This window comes from Sphaerodactylus townsendi, linkage group LG01 (assembly GCF_021028975.2).
Source record: "Sphaerodactylus townsendi isolate TG3544 linkage group LG01, MPM_Stown_v2.3, whole genome shotgun sequence".
Lineage (NCBI taxonomy): Eukaryota > Metazoa > Chordata > Lepidosauria > Squamata > Sphaerodactylidae > Sphaerodactylus > Sphaerodactylus townsendi.
The window spans coordinates 13,291,674-13,316,149 of NC_059425.1; the positions used below are offsets into that span (position 1 = coordinate 13,291,674).

Below are 24,476 nucleotides of genomic sequence, written 5' to 3' on the forward strand. Positions count from 1 at the left end.
AAACTGATTGAATGGATAATAAATCGACACGCGAGACTGTAAAACTTATCTTTCTGTGTCTCGTTTAATAGCTCATGGCCTGGCAGTGGGGTCTGTGTAATTTTTTTAGTTACTGTATTTTATTTTATTGAATCTGACTGAGTAATATCGCGTAGAAGTTTGTAGGGACAGGTTTTAAGATTTATTGCATGAATGCTTTTAAAGACATCTGTATGTCAGAAGCACAAGGCATGCAATAAACAATAGGTAATAAATAATGAACATAATGATAATAAATCTGGGTGAGGCTTGAATTGTAATGAAAGGCCAACAACCAGCTAAAGAATTGGCAGATGTGAACTCAACCAATAAAAAACAAACATTACAAAAGTGTAAACAAGGGGTCCCCAAACTTGTTGAGCCTGCTAGCAAAGGAGATTGTAAGCCCCTTTGAGTCTCCTGCAGGAGAGAAAGGGGGGATATAAATCCAAAACTCTTCTTCTCTTCTCTTCTCTTCAGTTCTGGGATTTTGAGGAAGGTTAAATCCATGATCCAGCAAAATCACACAGCCTTTTGCTTCCAGTAAACAGCTTACAGCAGATATCCTAACACGGAAATGGCTACTTTTATTATCCTAAGGATTTCCTGTCGCCCTTTGAACCAGTCTCATTTAAACGAATTTTCACACTACCCAAATACTAAAGCAAGAGGTTTTCCGAGCTACTGAAAATCTGACTGAACTTAGTTTACCCAACAAAATCTCTAACTCTTCCTGGCTAAAAAGAACGGCCAATTCATAATAGTTTCCTATTTCTTTCCCCTGTTCTCAATCATTAGAATTGGCTCCTTCCAGTGAATCAACTAAGCCGGTGGCTGACTAACACACCAGTTATTTATTTATTTTTATTTATTTTTCGATCTTATATACCGCCCAACCCCCGGAAGGCCTACAGCTATGTCTGTATTCTAAAATTACACTCCGATCTCCCCTTCCTTGGAGGCAGCTATTGCTCAAACAAATGAAAAATTATGAGTCTATGCCACTGTTAGGTCTCAGATCTTAAAGCAATACATGGATTCTGTGTTGTTGGTCAGAAGCGTTTATTGATAGGTATCGAAGCACTCAGCTTGGTAAAGCCAGTTTGGATGAACCTTTTGCAATCCTCTTTATTCCACTAGCAATCCCCCCTCCCAGTATCCCAAGAAATGTGAGAAAGAGTTAGTTTGGAATCAAGGCGCCCCAAGGTCAGGGACAGACAGAGAGCCAGCTGGTATCCTACTCCCATATAATGGAAACAATCCTGTTTCCCGTGAGATCAAAGTGTCAGGGGAAAGCCTAGTTATCTACTCAGAGTGTGAAGGTGAGCGCACTGGCCGATGTGCTGGATGTCCATGGGACAGCCAGCCGTACGAAGGGGCCAGGGTGAGGGCGGGTTCATGTAACCCACCTTTCCCCTGCTTTTAATGGCCTGTGCAGAAAGGGTCCCAGAGGGCTCCAGGAAACCAAGAAGGACAAGGGGCTCTTAAATTACATTTGTGGGACTTAATATCTTTCAATGGACACAGCATCCCCCCACCCAGGAAGAGCCACAAGGACACAGCTTTCGCACTGAGGGGTCATCTTCCTGTGGACTACTTCTAGACTCCCTCTTCAGAGTCTTGCTCAAGATGGTTTACAATTCAAAATGAAAATATTTTTTAAAATTACTCAACAAGACTTTAGATAGAAGTAGCATAAAAATTCCATTAACCAGAAGTCTATTGTGTCATGATATATATAAAAAAGAGAGTAAAAGTTCACAAAAAGGTCATCTTCTAAATTAGCAGAAGTTTGCCAAACCCAGAGGACGGAGACAGTCAGTCTAGGAGCAAAAAGTAGCAAAGATTGACCTTTAACATGATTTAACTGTAATTCTAGACCAGGGGTAGGGAACCTGCGGCTCTCCAGATGTTCAGGAACTACAATTCCCATCAGCCTCTGTCAGCATGGCCCAATGGTGGCTGATGGGAGTGGTTCCTGAATTTATCTGGAGAAGCCTTGCCTATTCCTACCCTGTTCTAGACCAATGAGAGGTTGTTGCGTAGGCGGGGAAAAGTATCCCTGATGTATGTATTGTATATGCTGAGATAGATAGAGACAGAGTCTGAGTTGAGAGTCTAGTTCAACTTTGTTCTTACTGAAGTGTTCTGTATAGTTTTATAGTCTTGTATAGAATAGACTTGTGTAACCTTGCAACTGCTAAAGTAAAAACCTTCCTATGGAAAGAACATCTTGTGTGGAGAGTATTCTTTTCCAAGAGTGGTAGAAGGCTGCAGTGAGTGCAAGAAGACTACTAAACCTTCTCATCTTACCAGAGTGACTCCGCTTTAAACTCTGCTGATATATTGTTACTAAGCTGGCAAGATATGCTATCTTGACATCAGCAGACAACAGACCGATGCCCTCTCTGCACACGCCGCCCTGCACCAGACGCAGATTTTCAAATCGAGGGACAGCGATGGGGAACATTGCGGCTGGACCTCTGCCAGGCGTGCAGTTTTGAGAGGCAGAGAGGAGTCCTGCCAGAGAAAAGGCGGCAGTACAGAAATAGACAAAGAGAAAGCCACCATTGGCCAAACTGACTGCGACCAGGAAAGGGAATCCGGATTCACCAACCTGATCAGCCACAACGCTTCCTTGAAGCTACATTTTGAGGCATTCCAAAAACCCTGGACTAGTGAAACAGTTCTGGGATGGTGCCTGTTGAGTCTCTGCACAATTTACTGCTCTAGCCTTGAGTACTTTCAACCAGCCTCTGATGGACTCCTGGAATTCTGCCCAGTGTCTGGTTCGGGTTCAAGCGGATAATCATGCATGGCAGGGGGTTGGACTTGATGGCCCTCGTGGTCTCTTCCAACTCTATGATTCTTGGATTCTATGATTCTATCCAGTCACTTCCAGCTCAGCTGTAGAAGGTTCTTTTTTTAAATATCCACTTTGGGTTAGCCAATGAACAAGCAAATTGCAAGAACTCATAGAGCGAACATGGGGGAGAGTTCCTCGAGGGCAGGTGAGTTTGCGGGTGCCACTACTATCAGAAGTTCTAGGGACACGGCTAAAATAGCAAAAACAAAGCCAACATTTCATCAGCTGTTGCAGTGCCTGGGCCAGCACGCCTCAAAGTTAAGGGGGGATGTCAGCAGGAAAATCACACAGCAGTGCGAGCTAAATTGGAAAACCAGAACAACCTTTGCTCCAAACCGTCTACTAAATTGTGCCGCGCAGATGGAAGAACTCTGCTGCAATAAAAACACGATACAGGAAAGACGTGTTTCGTATTCGGGCGCTGATGGAAAAATACCCGCCAGGACCACTTAAGAACCCCGCCGCAGGCCTTTCAAGAGTCCACTCCGACTGCGAGAGGCCTGATCTAATTAATACCACCAGCCTGCAAAAGACAAGGAAACACGTCGTAAACCATGTGGAAGTGCTCTGGGGGGAGGGCTCCCTCTCCCCCCTCCCGCCCCCTCCCCTTCATGTTAATAAGATCATCTTCGTGTACAAATCCTGTCTGGGGCAGACAAAAGCAGAAAAGAACATCCGTGACGCAACACACCCGCAGTTCCGTTTCTTCTCGCATTTTCAGAGTTGATAAATCAATTTCTAACCGCAGCTGATAGTGCAAGGAGGAGATTACATCACCACGTGGTTTCATCTGGGAACCGTAGAACTGGGAGCAGAGAGAGGGGTGGGGGGACGTTTGGTCACGAACAGTAAAGTTGCCAACCTTCGGATGAGGCCTCAAGATCTCCTGGAATTATAATTAATTTCCAAATGACACAGATCAGCTTTCCTGGAGGAAACGGCTGATTTGGAGGGTGGACATACATACATACATACATACATACATACATACATACATACATACATACATACATACATACATACATACATACATACATACATACATACATACATGGCAATACATCACGCCCTCTTGCGGGACCTTGCAGGTGAGTTCCATGGGAGGCCTGTAAGACGCGAACTGAGCTGTTCGCCCGGGGCCTTTGGAGGGAACCCGAGCCGCTGATGGTGCCTCCCCCTTTCATGGCCCTCTGCCTCATGGCCCTCTACGTCCTGGGACCTGCACCATTTCTCCCACTCCCTCTTAGGGGAGAGGATTTCAAATGCGGAGCAGCTGGATGCCATTTATATTTATTATTGTATTTTTATTGTATTATATTTATTATTGTATTTTTATTGTATTTTATTGTATTGTATTTATAAGATTTAGCTTTTACTGTTTTATCGCAGCTTTTAAAGATTTTACCATTTTATTATGTTTATTGTTGTACACCGCCCGGAGCCCCTCGGGGATAGGGCGGTATAAAAATCTAATTAATAAATAAATAAAAAATAAAAAAATACATACATACATACATACATACATACATACATTCATTCATTCATTCATTCATTCATTCATTCATTCATTCATTCATTCTATCCCACCCTGTCCCAAAGGGCTCAGGGCGGGTTACAGCAGTTAAAAAACACAATAAAACATCCAAATATAACATTAAATATTAAAACTGTAAAAACGCTGACAACGTCCCAAAACAGTAGATAAATAGATTATAAAAGAACAGATGGCGACTTTAAAAAACCCAACAGTCGTAAATTCCGACCCCTATTACCCCGCCTGTTCGGGAGGTGAGGAGGAGACTGCTGAGTAGATTACGCCGGCTGGCTAGTTGGAAAAGGCATGGCGGAATAACTAGGTTTTACAAGCCCTGCGGAACGAAGGTATGGCATTATGCTCCCACTGAGGTCCCCCTTTTTCCCAAACCACGCCCTCCCTAGGTGTCATCCCCAATCTCCAGGAATTTCCCAACCAAGAGTTGGCAACCCTACCTAATAGCAAAGACTACATGCAGGCAGACCCTGCCTCATATACTATGGCAGAGATCTGCAACCTGCGACTCTCCAGATGTTCATGAACTACAATTCCCATCAGACCCTGTGAGCATGGCCACTTGGCTGGTGAAGCAACTGCCCAGTTTGTTTGTACAACAAACTCTTCTTTCCATTTGATTGAAAACCCACACTTCATTCATATGGCTCAGTCATTGAGACTAGAATACAGTCCACTCAGCAGAGCAGATGGTGAAGGGAAACTGCCGGATAAAGTGTTGGACAGAGAAATGGAGAAGTGCAACTGGTTTAGAGGGCAGAGTTGTAAGCCTAACTCGTGATGGGTGGAGTAATGGCCACAACGATTCTGTTGTATGTGCCTGTATAACAATAGAAGGGAATGTCTTGCTTGCAGAAACAACTGATACGTCAGGAAGTGCATATGCAGCAGAATACTTACAAGAAATTGCAGCAAAAGCTACAATAAAATGTGAAGGAAAATTCAAATGTCTAGTACACAGTTTAGTCGTGGGAAATACTGCCGTTGTATCCAAGGTGAGAAGAAATTTAGAAGAGCGTGAAGAGAATACAAAGCTAATAACATACAGCTGCAGTGCTCATTAGCTGCACCTCCCAGCCAAAGTCTTCAGTGTCCCAGAAATAAAGATGAATGTTGTTGAAATTGCTAAGTACTTCCGCAACGATATTTTTTGCAGCAGCAGTTCTGGAAGGAATGGGTGGAACCAAGCGTATGGCCCCGCGTGATGTTGGATGGGATTTTGTAGCAGACTGTTTTGAGCAATATTTCAAGAACTGGTCTATTGTGATGACAGTTTGTGAACAAAATCGAGAGAAAACAGACGGCACTGTCACAGCCAAACTCCTGAAGTTTTAGAAAAACAGCTGTTTTATTGTACTTGTCGAAGGCTTTCACGGCCGGAATCACTAGGGTGTTGTGGGTTTTCCAGGTTGTATGGCTGTGTTCCAGTAGCATTTTCTCCTGACAATTCGCCTGCATCTGTGACTGAAGATGCCAGCCACAGGTGTAGGTGAAACTTCAGCGGACAATGCTACTGGAACATGGCCATACAACCCGGAAAACCCACAAAACGCTAGATATTTTATTGCTGATGTTGTTGAAACTTGGAAGGAGTGGAGTGAGCACTTAAAATCACAACCTCACAATGACAGAATTAAAGCGTTAAAAAAAGAATTAAGTACTGAAGAAGAGGAGTTAGCTATGACATGTGTATCCAGGAATCATTTTTTAAAATTTATTTCTTCAAGTTATATACCGCCCGATCCCCGAAGGGCTCCGGGCGGTAAACAACATTATCTAAATATCAGACAGGAGCGGTCATACAAAATATAAATACATAGACTCCATCCCATAAAATAACTTAAAACTCATAAAACAGCGAATGACAGTAATACATAAATGAGCAAGAGGCGTCCAACCCCAATTTAAAACGTACCCCCATGAGGGGAGAGACGGTGGGGCCCCTCAATATGAGGGGACCCTGATATAAGTGGCCCAGGGCACAGAGCAGTAAGGGGGCACCGTATCAGTGGCTGGACACTCCAAAGGCCCGGTGGAACAGCACGGTCTTACAGGCCCTGCGGAACTCACCTAGGTCCCGCAGGGCCCGGACAGCTGGAGGAAGGGTGTTCCACCAGGCCGGGGCCAGTGCCGTAAAAGTCCTGGCCCGCGTGGAGGCCAGCCGCATCATAGAGGGGCCGGGGACCACCAGCAAATTGGCCTCTGCAGAACGCAGGGGCCGAGATGGGACATATGGGGTGACGCGGTCCCGAAGGTACAAGGGCCCCAGGCCACGCAAGGCCTTAAAGGTCAAAACCCACACCTTGAAGATGATTCGGAATTCGACCGGAAGCCAATGCAGCTGACGCAACACAGGCTGGATGTGTTCTCTGAAGGCGCCTCTTGTGAGCAGGCGTGCTGCCGCATGTTGGACCAGTTTTAACTTCCGAATCAAGCACAAGGGAAGGCCAGCGTACAGCGAGTTACAATAGTCCAGCCTGGAGGTGACCGTTGCATGGATCACAGTGGCCAGATCCGCCTGGGAGAGGAAGGGGGCAAACCGCCGGGCCTGATGAAGATGGAAAAATGCAGTCCAGGTTGTATGGGCCACCTGGGTCTCCATTGAAAGAGACGAATCCAGGTGGACCTCCAGACTGCGAACGGAGGAGGTCAGCGCCAATGAGACCCCCTCCCACACCGGCAGCTGGAAGTCCCCAACCTCACCCCCGCGGCCTAGCCAGAGGATCTCCATCTTTGATGGATTCAGTTGCAGCCTGCTCTGCTGCAACCAACCAGCTACCGCCTCCAAACAATGCTGGAGAGCTGAAGGGGCAGTAACCGCTCCCCCCTCCCTCGACAGAATGAGCTGAGTGTCATCAGCATATTGATGACAGATCAGCCCAAAGCTCCGCACCAGCTGAGCAAGTGGTCGCATATAGATGTTGAATAATAGCGGGGACAGCAGCGCTCCCTGAGGTACTCTGCACTGAACCGGGCATCTCCGGGAGGCTTCATCCTCGCACCACACTTGCTGACTCCGGTCCCGGAGAAACGAGGCAATCCACTGAAGGACAGTGCCCCGCACCCCGGAAGCGGCCAGGCGGTGGGTCAAAAGCTGCAGTAAGATCTAGCAAAACCAACAGCGCCGATCCGCCTCGGTCAAGTTGGATATGGAGCTTGTCTGTGATGGTGACAAGAGTGGTCGGTGATGCCAATAATATACTATAACAGTGGTGGCGAACCTATGGCACTCCAGGTGTTCATGGACTACAATTCCCATCAGCCTCTGTCAGCATGGCCAATTGGCCATGCTGGCAGGGGCTGATGGGAATTGTAGTCCATGAACATCTGGAGTGCCACAGGTTCGCCACCACAGTACTATAATAAACTTCAGAACCCATAATATACTATAATAAACTTTCAGAACCAAAAGACCCATTCAAGAAATAGATGTTTATAATCATAAAGCTGGAAGAGATCCCCAAGGGCCATCAAGTCCAACCGCCTGCAATGCAGGAACACACAATCAAAGCACTCCTGACAGATGGCCATCCAGCCTCCAAAGAAGGAGACTCCACCACACTCCGGGGTAGTGCATTCCACTGACAAACAGCCCTTACTGTCAGGAAGTTTTTCCTGATGTTTAGGTGGAATCTCTTTTCCTTCACCTTGAACCCATGACTCCTGGTCCTACTCTCTGGAGCAGCAGAAAACATGCTGGCTCCCTCACCAACATATCTTTAAAAAAGTCAAACCAGTGAATTAATGGAGATCACTTATGAAGCATTTAGATTCAGTGACTGTTGAAGTAATAATTTAGTTTTAACCGCAGTAGATTCTTCTGCTGGATCAGAAAAAATATATATTCTCTCCCTTTGGACTCATTGAATCCAAACTAAGAAATTGTTTGGGAACTGATGAAGCAGGAAAGTTTTTCTTTTCCAGATTATGAACAGACAAGCAAATTAAGATGAATGAGATACAGAGGACACTATCTTAAGTTTGTCATGTGCAGGCCTGGCTGATAGTCTGAAGTTTTTTTAAAAAAGATATTTTGTTTAACCACATCTGTTAGCAAACTTGGATGTTTAAGCAAATACAAGAATGGGTGTGCTATAATGTTATTGTTTTGGTTAAATAAAACATTTTAAGTTATCATTAAAGTAATGATTATCTTTCTCCATTCAATAAAGTACAACAAAAAATGGTCCAGGTATGAACAGTTAACATATTAAACTGGATACTTCACCTTGTTATACTGTATATACTCGTGTATAAGCCGAGGCACCTAATTTCACTGTCCAAACCTGGGAAAACTTATTGACTTGGGTATAAGCCGAGGGTGGGAAGCCGGGAGGCAGAGGGAGCTCCTTATTTGGGCAGTGACATCAGGGGGAGTCATTGCCCAAATAAGGAGCTCCCTCTGCCTGCCCGTTGGGTTTGACAAAGCCCAGCTAGCCAGAAGGCAGAGGGAGCTCCTTATGTGGGCAGTGACATCAGGGGGAGTCACTGCCCAAATAAGGAGCTCCCTCTGCCTGCCCGGGTTTGACAAGCCCAGCCAGGCACCCAGCCAGGGTGCCTCAAGGTTCCCTCTTCACCCTCCCAGGAGGAGGGCAGCAACAAGTGGCTTCTGGGGCAGGGAGGTTGTCCCGCCCCCAGCCTCCTTGTGATTAACAGAAAATGGTGGCTCGAGTATAAGCCGAGGGGGCTTTTCTCAGCCTTTAAACAGGGCTGATAAACTCGGCTTATACGCGAGTATATACGGTAATGTCATAGTTTTGTTGGAATCACTGTGGTGCTGTGTGGTTTCCGGACTGTATGGCCGTGTTCTAGCAGCATTCTCTCCTGACATTTCGCCTGCATCTGTGGCTAGCATCTTCAGAGGATCTTCACAGACGCAGGCGAAATGTCAGGAGAGAATGCTGCTAGAACACGGCCATACAGCCCAGAAACCACACAGCACCCCAATTTCATAGTTATTCATCTAAGTATCCCTAATAGTAAAATCAGTATTTTTTTAATATAACTGTAACGCTAATCTGAAAAGTTATTTTTAAAAAAATGAAAACTTTCATCAGGTTGTAAATGTTAATGTTATACCAGCAGGAATTAGTTTTTAAAAACTGGTTTAAATCAAGTCTTACTGACTAGTGATTTAAACTGATTTGATTTAAACCAAATCCAGCCTTAATGGGATTAACATAAATACACATGTGTTCCATTTAGCTCCCCATAACAGCTGTGCACCAGCATTCTGCACCAACTGGAGTTTCTGAATCAATCTGGAAGGAAGACCCATGTGTTACAGCAGTCTAGTCGGCATATCATTGTGGTGTGGCTCTGGGTGGCCATATCTAGGTAAGAAGTCATCTTATGGGCTAGGGCCAAATAGTGGCGAACCTCTGGCACTCCAGATGTTCATGGACTACAATTCCCATCAGCCTCTGCCAGCATGGTCAATTGGCATTGCTGGCAGGGGCTGACGGGGAATTGTAGTTCATGAACATATGGAGAGCCACAGGTTGCAGACCCCTGGGCTAGGCTGACCCCCTACACTCTTAACCTGAACCACATCAAACACAGTAACTTTATTTATTTATTTATTTATTTCTAAACCGCCCTCCCCCTAGGGCCGTGGTGGAGAACCTTTTGGCACTCCAGATGTTATGGGCTCAGGGCAGTGAACAACAATGATAAAAACAGCTTAAAACGTAGCATAAAACTGATTAGCAGCAATAGAACCCGGAACTGTAGCAGCAATAAAACCCGGAACGGGGCGATATAGAGAGAGGTGGTCTCGTAGGTATGCAGGTCCAAGGCCGTGAATGGCTTTGAAAGTCAAGACCAACACTTTAAACATGAACCCAGAACTTTCCAACCAGCATCACCTCTGTCCTGTCAGGATTTAGTTTCCATTTGTTCACTCTTTAGCCAATCAACCATAGCAGACAATCTGGGACTCGTAAGCACACCAACTGGAGATTTAGAGAAGAACATATAGAGCTGGGTGTCATCAATGTATTCATGACAACCAACCCTCAAACTGTGAATGGTTCCTCCTAAGGGCTTTATGTAGTGGTTCAGTGGTTTGAGGAATTGGACTGCACCTTGGGGAAACCCACAGGCTAGATTCCACACTGATGAAAACTGGTCTCCAACGGCAACCTTTTGAGTCCAATCCGCACGGAACCATTTGAACCAGCCCAGAGCACATCCTGGCACTTACTTAACCCTCCAAGTGTCTTAACAGAGAGGCACAGTGATTAAGAGCAGGTTAATCTGAAGAACCGGGTTTAATTCCCCACTCATCCACATGAGCTGTTTTCCCTGCTCCTCCACATGAAGCCTGCTGGGTGACCTTGGGCCAGTCCCAGTTCTCTCCAAAGCCTCCTACCCCCACCGATCTCACAAGGTGTCTGCTGAGAGGAGAGGAAGGGAAAGGAGTTTGTAAGCTGCCTTGAGTCTCCTTACAGGAAAGGAAGGCAGGGTATAAATCCAAACTTCTCCTCCTCCTCTTCTTAACAAGATGGTGAAGAAAAAAACTGCCTGTCAGCATGAATGGTCAAAAGCGGCAGATAAGTCTCTAGTACAGGGGTCGGGAACCCGCGGCTCGCGAGCCGCATGCGGCTCTTCCGCCGCTGTTCTGCGGCTCCATGAGCCGAGCCGCCGGGCCCATCTTCACCCGCCCTGCAAGCAGCAGGGCAGGCGCATCTCTCGCCCACAGCCGGCTAGGCCGTGCCGCGGGCTTTGCCTCCTGCCCGCCTCGCTCATTGCGAGGCGGCCGCTCTCCCGGCGGCCGGCCAAGCTGAGCCGCTGGACCCATCTTTGCCCGCCCTGCAGGCGCGGGGGTGTGTGTGAGCGGGGGGGCGCAAGCGAGCAAGTGGGCGGAGGGGCGTGCGAGCGAGTGGGTGGGGGGGTGAGCGTGAGCCAAATGGCTCTTTGAGAAGAAAAGGTTCCCGACCCCTGCTCTAGTAGAAGCAGCAAAGAACAGTCTATCAAGAGCTGATCAACTACAGAGTTCTGGAGACTTTATTTAGACGATGTTACCGTCAAAGGAAGAGTCAAAAGCAGTAGTGAAAAAAGGGAAAAACTGAAATGGAACAATAAGAAACTGATTTTTCTACATGTGTCATTTGATTATAGAATCACAGAGTTGGAAGAGACCCCCAAGGGCCATCAAGTCCAACCCCCTGCCATGCAGGAACACACAATCAAAGCACTCCTGACAAATGGACATCAAGCCTCTCTCTAAAAACCTCCAAAGGAGGCTGCACCACACTCCGAAGTAACCTACTCCACCATCGAACAGCCCTTACTGTCAGGAGGTTTTTTCTGAGGTTTAGGTGGAATCTCTTTTCCTTCACCTTGAACCTATGACTCCTGGTCCTAGTCTCTGATGCAGCAGAAAACAAGCTTGCTCCCTCACCAACATGACATCCCTTCAAATATCTAAACATGGCTATCATGTCACCTCTTAACCTTCTCTTCACCAAACTAAACATACCCAGATTACGGTAGGATTACACTGAACTATCGTACTTTAGTAACATTATGAACAGACAAGAGTCACTGGAAAAGGCAATAATGCCAGGAAAAGAGGAAGGCCCAACCAGAGGTGGATGGACTCTATAAAGGAAGCCACAGCCCTCAGTTTGCAAGACTTGAGCAAGACTGTCAAGAAGAGGATGTTTTGGAGGACGTTGATTCGGACGGTCACCATGAGTCACTTCACTCACACGCATCCACCAAGGTCAGGTCAAACATGAACGCCTCAACGTGGAATCAAAGTCCACTTGAACAAATATTTTTAGCCACAAGCAAAATGGCTAAAAAGGAAAAAAGTGTGGGTGACCCTCCTATTTTTAATTCATTTAAAAACAGTTATACCCCACCTTGCCAAGTCTCTAGGGGGCTTACACAATACAAGATCGTAAAACAATAAAAGATCACGATAAAACTATGACAACTAAAAGAAACAATAAAACCACACAAAATTAACCCCAAGCCCCATTCTCCCTAGACCCCTCACACCAAACAGTCACTTCCATCAGAAAAAAAGACAATATCAAGAAAATTGCTCTGGATTAAACAATGTGGAACAGAGTGTCGTATTTTACACACATATGAATTTACAGATGGAATCTCCCAAGCTAGCCTTGCTGCCACCACCAGCAGACCCCATTCTCCAGTTTGTTGCATGGAAAACTGTTTTGTTGGGCAGATCTTCATATGTCAGAATCAACAATTCCCAAGATATATACATCCCAAGGTCTTCATGTTGCATAAAACCTTGCAACTACCCTGGACGGTAACCAAGTAACTTGGAGAGTCTGAACATAGAATCATAGAGTTGAAAGTGCCCACAAGGGCCATCAAGTCCAACCCCCTGCAATGCAGGAACACATAATCAAAGCGCTCCTGACGGATGGGCATCCAGCCTCTCCTTAAAAACCTCCAAAGAAGGAGACTCCATCATACTCCAAGGTAGTGCATTCCACTGTTGAACAGCCCTGACAGTCCGGAAGTTTTTCCTGATGTTCAGGTGGAATCTCTTTTCCTTCACCTTGAACCCATTACTCCTGGTCTTAGTCTCTGGAGCAGCAGAAAACAAGCTTGCTCCCTCACCAACATGACATCCCTTCAAATATCTAAACATGGCTATCGTGTCATCCCTTAACCTTCTCTTCACCAAACTAAATATCCCCAGCTCCCCAAGCCTCTCCTCGTAGGGCATGAATTCCAAACCTTTCAACATTTTGGTTGCCCTCCTCTGGACCCGTTCCAGCTTGTCAATATCCTGTCAATATCATCTCTGGAGTTCGCAGCAGAGTCAAGCTCAGATCCAGGAAGTACCATGGATGCATTTGTGATAAAAACCAGCAGATTAGAAAAAAGATAATTGATGAAAAAATTGGCCAGTTTGTTTATGTGACAAACTCTCCTTTAGATCTGACTAAAAACCTACACTTCATTCACATGGTTCAGTCATTGAGACCAGGATACAGTCCATCCAACAGAGAAGATGTTGTAGAGCAACAGTTTATAATTCTTAGTATCCTATACATTATCAAGGTCCACACCCCACCCATGTACCAGTTTTGAAGGCCTACCACAGCTTCCAATGCCAGCACATTTATGTGGATTCCCCTGCCTTTCAGTTGTCACTGAGGTATTAGGACAAGAGCAGGGAAACCCAGATTCAAACCTCCTCCCCCCCTTGGCCACAAAGCTCATTGGGTGACTCTGGGCCACCAACGCTATCAGTTTAACCTACCTTGCAGGGTTGTAGCGAGGATAAAACAGAGAAAGCCAGAATTTAGTACAAGGCACTGCGCTTCAAGGGGAAAGAATGGGATATAACTTTTTGTTATTTTATTTTACTTTTTGAAATTGATGACATTTTATTTTCTACCTTATTTTAGGAGATTTATGTTACCGGTGTCCACTAATCGGTTAACATTTAGTGCCCCGTTAATTAGTTAATATTTGATCTGCTTTAGATTGATCGTTTTTTATCCGTACCCAAATTCGATGTCACTAGTAATTTATGTCACTATCTTTTACCTTAAATGTTATCCAGCCGGTTGCTATTTTTAGCTGAAGATGTTGTAAACGTGTTGTGATTCGTCGGAATTGATTAGCTATTATAATTTGGTTCCATATTGTGACATAATGTGTTGTCAGCCTTCCCAAGTCTGAAAGGGAGGGATGGTTTAGAAGCTTAATAAAGGAAATTAAACAGGGAAATAGGGAGAGAAAAGCCTCACTCCCTACCAGCCCGCAAATTCTTGCTTCTACTGCTTCTTCCACCCCCTCCAAAAGTCAACATTACTATTAGGCAGACAAAGAGGAAAATTTAGGGTAAATATTAAAAAGTAATACATTCAGTTACTAACAGTGTGCTAATATTGTTACCATAGATTTTTGGGGAAAAGTGGGGGTAATCCTGATTTTCCACCTTCAGCCACCACTGATTCATTTTTACACTAGACTGGGCTTTCAGTTCACATTGTTTTAACGTTTTATTTGTATTCCGTGAGCCGCCTTGCACAAGTCCTTCGAAAAGGGGGCACACAATTGACCAAATATATGAAACAAATTATCTTGCACCAAGTAGCCTTATCTTACAGCAGGTATCCCCGAACTTTATGCATTCAAATTAAGCATAAAGACAGTCATCCCATATATCAATGGCAAGTGTTTGGCTGCTAAATCTGCCCTGATTTATACCCTCCGCTGTTTCCCCAAATCTAAAAACAGGCGCTCCCCACCAAAATTTCAGACCCTTCCCCACCCCAAGATCCTCTCTGCTACCACACCCCCTGCAGCTGACCCATTTCCCTCCTCTTAGTGATTTAAGGCTAGGTACATTTTCTCAAGTTTGAAGCCAAGAATATTGGCAGCTAATTTTCCAAGTGTGCCCTCCCCGCAATTCTTCTGCTCTGACCATCTCCATAGACAAATCATATTTTAGCCCCACCCCCAATTTCTCCTCCTGTCTATTTCAATGACCCTACTGAAATTCCCCTTCTGGCAACCCCCCCATACTCACCTCAGCCAGACCCCCAAACTCAAATCCCCCCCAATGTCTCCCTTCATTCCCACGTGCAATAAATTCCCCACGGTCGACCCCCAAATCAGCCTCCCCCCATATATCTCCCCCCTCCCCCCCAAAACGGCCAGGTCTCTCTGATCCCCGCCTCCAAATTTCCCAACTTATTCCCACGTTACCCCTTTGGCAGCCCCCTCAGGTGACTCCGTCCCCCCTTCGACCCGTCCCCCACCGGATTCCCCTTTCGCCAGCCCCCCATTTCCTCTCCTCGGGTCTCTCCTCCTCCTCACCCCCCAGACCGGCTAAGGCCTCTCCCCACCTCCGTTCCTGTCACTCACCCTGGCTTGGGGCGGCGGTGGCGGTTGCCATGGCTACCAGAGCGCGGGCCCCCTCCCCTCTCCGGCCGTGCCTCAGTGCCCCCTCGCGCGACGTCCCGATTCCAAGATGGCGGCAACTCCAGCGACGAGCGAAGCCAGCGAAAGGGCGGGGCGAGGCGCGAAGGGCGGGGCGAACGCTACACCCGCCATGCCGTTTCCCTATTGGGCACGCGTGCTCGAAGGGGCGTGACTCCCCACCTCCTTTTTTGAGGCGCATTTTTCCAGTAGAAGGGAAGGGGTGTGGCTAATAAGGGGGCGTGGCTTGGTGGAAAAATAGATCGAAGGTGGCTCGAGCGTGGCGCGTTGCCGGGATGGGGCGGGGTCACGGTGACATCATCGGGGAGGCTGGCGGGTGACGTCATCGACGTGGTTTAGCGAAGTTGTTTAATTTATAACTTAATTTAATTTCAAGTATTGGCCGTGACGTCATTGCCCAGTGGAGACCCCAAGCAGCTTACACCCTCCTCCTCCCCCCTCCCCTTTCTCCTCACAACAACAACCCTATGAGGTAGGTAAGGCTGACAGGTTGTCAATGGGCCAAAGTAACCTGGCAAGTTTGCATGACTGGAGATTCAAACCTGGCTCTCTCAGATCCTTGTCCTTCACTTTTACCCACTACACCCCACTGGATTTCAACTGGGAATTTAGTGTTTAAAAACATTTCATTAGCGGCAGTAATGCGAATATTTTACCTCTTTACCTTGATTCCAGCATAGCTTTTGACAAGGTCCCCCACGATCTTCTGATGGCTAAACTAGAGGACTGTGGACTGGGATAGTAAGATGGATAGGGAACTGGCTGGATGCCAACACATACACACATCCTGGTGTTACAGCTCATCTCCAGACTGCAGAAAGGAATTCCCCTGGAGAAAATGAATGCTTTAGAGCAGGGGTCTTCAAACTGTGGCCCCCCCAGATAGTCATGAACTGTAATTCCCATCAACCCTGCCACTTAGCCATGCTGGCAGGGGCTGATGGGAACTGTAGTCCATGAACATCTGGAGGGCCATAGTTTGAAGACCTCTGCTTTAGAGGGTGGACTTTGTACCCCACTGGGAGACATGTCCTCAAGGCAAGATATGGACAGAGGTGGTTTGCCGTTGCCTCCTTGTGTCTTGCAACCCTGGTATTCCTGGTTGGTCTCCAAACAGGGTTGCCAGCTCTAGGTTGGGAAACAGAGTCCACCTTACGGGGAAGCCATTTCCTCCAGATGAACTCATGCCAGTATATTCAAGTGAAAAGGAAACCAATTGTTATGTAAGAGATACAATATCAAATTATATTTTCAGATACAATATATTTTCAGATACAATATCAAATTATATTAACAGTTGAAATATGTATGCATTTATGTTCGTTCTTATGCTGCACGGTATGAATTAATACTGCTGTATTTTTGTTCCTTCATAAAAAGCCTTATAAATCCTTAAAGTATATTCGATAAGACAGATTCACACATAAAAGAAATTATTGGTTTATTTTCATTGCATTTTTACAGGCAGAGCTTAGACTTACTTCAAGCTCCTCATATAGAATAGTTAATGCATTTAACCTCTCTCCACGCAGTGCTTCATCTCCTGGAAAACCAGGTTTGATTCTCCACTCCACATGAGCAGTAGATTCTTATCTGGCGAACTGGATTTGTTTCCCTGCTCCTACACATGAAGCCTGCTGGGTGACTTTGATCCAATCATGGATCTCTCAGGACTCTCTCAGCCCCACCTGTCTCACAAGGTGTCTATTGTGGCGAGAAGAAGGGAAAGGAGTTTGTAAGCCACCTTGAGTCTCCTTACAGGACAGAAAGGTGGGGTGTAAATCAAAATTCTTCTTTTTTTTTCTCTTGCTGAATCCCTAGGTGGGGCGTGGAGATCTCTTGGAATTGCACCCAATCTAAACTAATCGATCAGTAAGTTCCCCTGGAGAAAATGGCAACCAACCCTGAAAGTACCTGCAACATTTTGGAGTCTTCCGACTTGCATAGTGATGGAGTTTTAAAAGTCATGCAAGGAGATTCTTAAGTAGCACAGTTGCGCAGCAGCAAAGCAAAGATACACAGGGATGCTGTTTTTCTATAAAAATATACTTTCCTTAGCAAAAAGAAGGGTTACATTTGTATGAAACAAGAAATGCTATACTAGCAAATACATAGTTAAGACTGCATCTTGTCTAGTTCTATCTGACCAAGAGGTAATCTCCTCATGTTCTGTTCTACACTCTCTCAAACAAAGAAAGTCAGGTAACTTTATAACCTCTGATAATACGTGCTTGCTAACATTTAAGCAATGGCGATTTTCTGACCAATAGCTGATCAATAGACTGGGTCATAAAACAGTGACCTCACTACCTTGTTTACAAGCAGTTAACCCCTTTGTAGCTGGATTGTGACAGACGCTTGTAAATACCAACACAAGTCACAGGAGCACATGAAGCTGCCTTCTGCTGAATCAGATCTTTTGGTTCATCAAAGGCAGAATTGTCCATTCAGACTGGCAGCAGCTGTCCAGGGACTCATCCAGAGAAACACCATTCACATCATCTACTGCCCAATACTTTTACTCTGGAGATGCCGGGGACTGAACCTGGGAGCTTCTGCATGCCAAGCAGATTCTCTACCACTGAGCCACAGTCCCCTCCCATCAGGGACGTAGGTATAGATTTTTTTATGGGGGGGTTCGGGGGTGGGGCCACACCCCCACCCGCCCCTAGGGCATGGCCACGCCTCCCCAAGCCCCGCCCCTGGCCTAGTGCTTATAAAAGCAGCTCTCCAAGGTCGGGGACGGCAGACTCCCCTGCCCTGCCCTCCCCTGCCTCTCCCCTCTGGGCAGAGGCATAGAGGGAAAATGGAGCCTGGTGCAAAATCTGAGTTTTGGGGGGGGGGGGGCGGGCAGCCGCTGTGATACTGGAATCCACCCCCAAAGCATCACTTTCAATGGTGTTTAAACTAGAGAGCCCAAATTCTCCTTTTAAATCCACCTTAAAGGGAGAATCTGGGGTCCCTAGTTAAACAACATTGAAAGTGATGCTGTTTTGGGGAGGATTATCCCCCACCCTGAAGCAGCATCACTTTCAATGTGGTGCAGTGGTTAAGAGCAGGTGCATTCTAATCTGGAGGAACCGGGTTTGATTCCCTGCACTGCCACTTGAGCTGTGGAGGCTTATCTGGGGAATTCAGATTAGCCTGTGCACTCCCACACACGCCAGCTGGGTGACCTTGGGCTAGTCAAAGCTTTTCAGAGCTCTCTCAGTCCCACCCACCTCACAGGGTGTTTGTTGTGAGGGGGGAAGGGCAAGGATATTGTAAGCCCCTTTGAGTCTCCTACAGGAGAGAAAGCGGGGATATAAATCCAAACTCTTCTTCTTCTAAACTGAGGACCTCAGATTCTCCCTTTAAATCCATGCCCAAACAATGCGCCCCCTGCAGGCCAAAAACCGAAAAAGCACTAAAATGTTTAAAAAACCCACAAACGGAGGGGCGGAGCTTCGGACATTAATGGGGGGTTCAAACCCGAGAAACCCCCCCTTACCTACGTCCATGCCTCCCATCTTTGGTACAGACAGTGAAAATGCACTTTGTATAAACTCAGAGGTGCTATCATCGTCATCGGTCCTCCCCACTCATACCAAGGCTTAATTTGAAAGTTCTCAGTGTGCAACTTTGTGCCGGCACTGCACAAGCCAGAGACGGGGTGGAAAAAAACTTTATGGAAATACTTTCTAGGTGACCCGGGAGGATTACCATGTAATCCTCCGAAGATCAATTTACCCTCATTACCGGGAGTGCATGAAATGGGAGACTGCCCCCATCTTGTGAAGTATTCATGATCCTTCTGGGGGTAGCGAAGCCAAGACCGAGAAGAGCACGACTCTGCCAGGTGGCTCGGACAGGTGTTTGAACTGCAGCATGGAGACGGGGGCAAGCAACTGACGGATTCTTCGACATAACACCCGATTCCACCGTATGGTATGGGCTAGATGTAGTGGGCTTGGCAGTCCAACAGATTCTGTGTCTTTCCTGCAGCTGTCTTCAATTCGTTCATTTTGGTCCAAGGAGCCTTCCAGTGGGCCCTTTGGTTGCATGTTTTTTTGTTACTGGCCTGTTTCTATCCTTAACTGTTCTCTTGTTTAGTCCGCCTGTACCCCAACGCCTCTTCAATTTCAAACCAGGCTCCACGTTGCTTTCGTCAGACAGGAAAGTGGGGATGTTTCCATGGTCTGGGTTTCTTTGGCTGTCATTGGGTTGCCAATCTCCAGGTAACGTCTGTTAATCTCCTGGTACAGTTGATGTCTGAGGAACAGAGGTCTGTTCCCCTGAAGAGAAGAAGAAGAGTTTGGATTTATATCCCTCCTTTCTCTCCTGTAGGAGACTCAAAGGGGCTTACAATCTCCTTGCCCTTCCCCCCTCACAACAAACACCCTGGAAGTGAAGACTGAGAGAGCACCGAGAAAACTGTGACTGGCAAAGATCACTAACTGGTGAAGAGTATTGAGGCTAATCTGAATTCCCCAAATAACCACCCTCCACAACTCAAGCGGCATTGAAGCTGGGGAATCAAACCCAATTCCTCAGATTAAACTACTGAAGCTCTTAACCTCCTACGCCACTGTTGCTCCTAGAGAAAATGTCTGCTTTGGAAGACAGACGCTATGTGTAATTTCCTACTCTGATTTCCTATCAAAGTTTATAGTTTATCCATTCTGCAAAACTGCACATTCAATCCACTTTCACAATTGTTTGCAAGTGAATTTTGCTATTCCACACAGTAAAATTCAACTGCAAAGTGCGCTAAAAGTGGATTGAAAGTGCATTATTTTGCATTTGCGGAAAGGGCCTGAGTAGCACAAAATACTTGGGAGCCTTTAATATCTTACCTTAAAGCAAGATTACCTGTCTCACTCTTTGTGAAATAGATGGCATGTAAACAAATCAGATGGAAAAAAATTTTTGATCAACACAAACAGTTAAGCTAATAGTATTGTAGAATTTGTTGCTCCTGTGCTTAGTGATTTAGAAGTAACTCTTTCTAATAAACTTTAAAAGTTCAAAAGATCAGCAAAGAGAACTTAAGATCTATCTCGATAAAGTTTTACTATAAGTTTTCAGTTAAGTGATGGAAGATTAGCATTTGGGCAAATGTTGGAAGTCTATTTTAATTAAAAGTGTCAATTTATGTAAGTGGTGTGTTATCTGTTAATTTGTATGGATGTAAACAGGAATTCAATACTTTGTTTTAATTTTATTATTCAATAAAGGTTAAAATAGGGAAGGTGGCATATCCTGCTGAGGCCCCTCCCCTCCACAAACCCGGCTGTCTCCAAGCTCCACCCCCAAATCTCCAGGAATTTCTCAACCCAGAGGTGGCAACCCAGCAAAATGGCAAAAATATGAGTGCATGTTGTATGAATGAAAATGAAAATGGAGCTAAGTAGTATTAATTAAGGAGGAGGAGGAGGAGAAGAAGGAGGAATAGTTTGGATTTTTATCTCCCTCTTCTCTCCTGTAAGGAGACTCAAAGGGGCTTACAGTCTCCTTTCCCTCCCCCCCCCCCACCAAAGGTGGATGGGGCTGAGAGAGCTTGGAAGAACTGTGACTAGCCCAAGGTCACCCAGCTGGCATGTGTGGGAGTGCACAAGCTAATCTTGTTCACCAGATAAACCTCCACAGCTCAAGTGGCAGAGCGGGGAATCAAACCTGGTTCTCCAGATTAGAGTGCCCCTGCTCTTAACCACCACACCACCACACTGGCTCTCTTACAGACATGTTCCTTGTCTTTTTCCAGGTTATAGGAGCTTGTGGGAAACACATTCAATGGGGGAGGGGAATAGTAAACGACCAATTTCATTATCTCAAGCAAGAAATCTACACGGAGAATTGGCATCTTCATGGAGCTGTCCACTACAGTCTAAAAATTAGGGTGAAAAACAGGAGATTTTATAAACCTTTATGGCAGATACTGGGACAGCAGGCCTGATGATGAAGTCAGGAGGGCTTTTGCCCTTCTTACTTTCTGCAAACTATACAAAACGGGTAGATTCGAGACTAGTAGCACCTTATTCGAATCTAACTGGATGTACATCAAACCGTTCTACTGCAGACCAATACGGATACCCTTGGAAACTATGTGAAACTGAATTATTCAGTAGGGCTTTGTTACACAGGCAGCAGGGCTGTACTGTAGAGAAATGGTAAAACGGTAGGGACTGTGGATATATACCGCAGTATCCAGAGGTGGAATCCAGCAGGTTCTCACAGGTTCCCGAGAGTAGGTTACTAATTATTTGTGTGTGCCAAGAGGGGCTGATTTTGCCATGTGATTTTTGCCTTAGTTACGCCCCTCCTCCGCTCCTCAGCAGTAGCGCGCAGAACTTGAAGCAGTCTAGCAGGAGGTGCACCGGCGTGCGTGGCAGCCTGTGCCTGCGTGCATTTGTTTCCCGCCCAAGGACCAGTGCAGTGGCTGCGTCCTTGCCACAGCCCTGCCCAGGAATGCCCCGCCCCTGGAATGCCCGGCCCTGCCCCGTCGTGCCCTGCCCAGCCCCATTGGCGCTATGCCACAGTTTGAATCCCACCACAATGGGAACCTGTTACTAAATTTTTTGGATCCCCCCACTGGCAGTATCTATCGTAGCACTACTATCTATTGCTGTAAATATGCTCCCTCCATGTACTTTCTGCATCACTGAATGTGACATGTGAATGCATTGTTTCAGCTCCATTTTCAGATTTCTACTCTGTTTCAGGTTTCTGCAATCCATATCCTGTAGCGTTGTCCTCCCCTGTTGGCTGTATTGACTTACACTGTGTGATACACCTTGAGTCTCAAGTGGGAGAAGCAGACTGTAAAATAACATAATTTGGTAAATAAAGGTATAATACAAATGGGTGGCACATCGATAAGAGATAATAATTAATAGCCATCAAGTTGCAACCGACTTATCCCTTCTTGGATTTTCAAGGCCAGAGATGTTCGGAGGTGGTTTGCTATTGCCTGCCGCTGCGTAGCGTCTTCTTTGATAGGCCCCCTTTCAAGTACTAACTTAGCTTCTAAGATCTGATGAGAGTGGGGTAGTTTGGGCTGTAGTGTCCAGGTCAAGGCAAGAGATGAAAGAAGAAGAGTTGGATTTATATCCTCCCTTTCTCTCCTGTAAGGAGATTCAAAGGGGCTTACAATAAGGTGACCAGATGATCACCTTTGTGAACCGGGACGGGCGGGTGACCACGCACGCGCATGCGCGCACAGCCACAGGAGCACACGGCCTTCTGGGGTGCTCCCATTTCCCGCCCTGTCACAGGGCAGGAAATGTGAGTGCCCCAGAAGGCCGTGCGCTCCTGCGGCCGCACGCGGGAGGCTGCCGCACTGCCTTGCGCCCCAGAAGGCAGTGCGGCAGCCTTCCAAAAACCGGGACACTTGAAAAAACCCGTGGGACACGGGACAAATTGTTTTAAGGCAGGACTGTCCCGCCAAAAGCGGGATGTCTGGTCAGCCTAGCTTACAATCTCCTTTTCCTCCTCCCCTCACAACAAACACCCTGTGAGGTAGGTGGGGCTGAGAGAGCTCAGAAGAACTGTGACTAGCCCAGGGGCCTGTAACCTGTGGCTCTCCAGATGTTCATGGACTACAATTCCCATCATTGGCCATGCTGGCAAGGGCTGATGGGAATTGTAGTCCATGAACATCTGGAGAGCCACAGGTTGCAGACCCCTGGACTAGCCCAAGGTCACCCAGCTGGCGTGTGTTGGAGTGTACAGGCTAATCTGAATTCCCCAGATAAGCCTCCACAGTTCAGATGGCAGAGCGGGGAATCGAACCCTGTTCCTCCAGATTAGAGTACACCTGCTCTTAACCACTCCGCCACTGCTGCTCCTAAAAGAGGGGGTTTATTATTGCCTACATCTGCGTAGCAACCGCTGTCATCCTTCATGGTCTTTCATCTAAGTACCAACCAGGGTCAACCCTGCTTAGCTTCTGACATCTGATGAGATTGGGGTAGCCTGGGCCATCCAGGTCAAGGCAAGAGATGAACAGAGGTGGTTTGCCATAGCCTGCCTCTGCGTAGCAACCCCTGTCTTCCTTCATGGTCTCCTAAGTACTGACCAGGGTCAACCCTGATTAGCTTCTGACATCTGATGAGATCAGGGTAGCCTGGGCCATCCAGGTCAAGGCAAGAGATGAACAGAGGTGGTTTGCCATAGCCTGCCTCTGCGTAGCAACCTCTGTCTTCCTTCATGGTCTCCTAAGTACTGACCAGGGTCAACCCTGCTTAGCTTCTGACATCTGATGAGATCGGGGTAGCCTGGGCCATCCAGGTCAAGGCAAGAGATGAACAGAGGTGGTTTGCCATAGCCTGCCTCTGCGTAGCAACCCCTGTCTTCCTTCATGGTCTCCTAAGTACTGACCAGGGTCAACCCTGATTAGCTTCTGACATCTGATGAGATTGGGGTAGCCTGGGCCATCCAGGTCAAGGCAAGAGATGAACAGAGGTGGTTTGCCATAGCCTGCCTCTGTGTAGCAACCTCTGTCTTCCTTCATGGTCTCCCATCTAAGTACCAACCAGGGTCAACCCTGCTTAGCTTCTGACATCTGATGAGATTGGGGTAGCCTGGGCCATCCAGGTCAAGGCAAAAGATGAACAGAGGTGGTTTGCCATAACCTGCCTCTGCGCAGCAACCCCTGTCTTCCTTCATGGTCTCCTAAGTACTGACCAGGGTCAACCCTGCTTAGCTTCTGACATTTGATGAGATCGGGGTAGCCTGGGGCCATCCAGGTCAAGGCAAGAGATGAACAGAGGTGGTTTGTCATAGCCTACCTCTGCATAGCAGCCCTAGTCTTCCTTCACGGTTTCCATCTAAGTACCAAGCAGGGCTGATCCCCCTTAGTTTCTGAGATCTGACAAGATCGGGATAGCCTAGGCCCTAGGGCAGAGGTGTCCAACTCGCTGCCCTCCAGATGTTATGGACTACAGTTCCCATCATCCCCTGCCAGCATGTCCACAACATCTGGAGGGCCACGAGTTTGACACCTGTGCCCTAGGGCATCCAGGTCAGGATAAAAGGAGATCTCTCTCTCTCTCTGTGTATGTATATATACTCCTATATTTTTCACGGCAGGGGATGGAACACTGACCGTCTGGAAGATCC

The 24,476-nt window shown here is 46.8% G+C and overlaps 1 protein-coding gene across 1 annotated transcript in view; it reads right to left on the bottom strand.

The window, feature by feature from the left end:
• ARNT (aryl hydrocarbon receptor nuclear translocator) overlaps positions 1 to 15,413 on the bottom strand; it is a 60,080-nt gene extending 44,667 nt beyond the window's left edge. The window contains 1 exon segment of the mRNA XM_048511172.1: positions 15,303 to 15,413. Within this exon segment, the coding sequence (XP_048367129.1) occupies positions 15,303 to 15,333 (31 nt within the window). The 5' untranslated portion in view covers positions 15,334 to 15,413.
• Between the last annotated feature and the right edge of the window lie 9,063 nt (positions 15,414 to 24,476).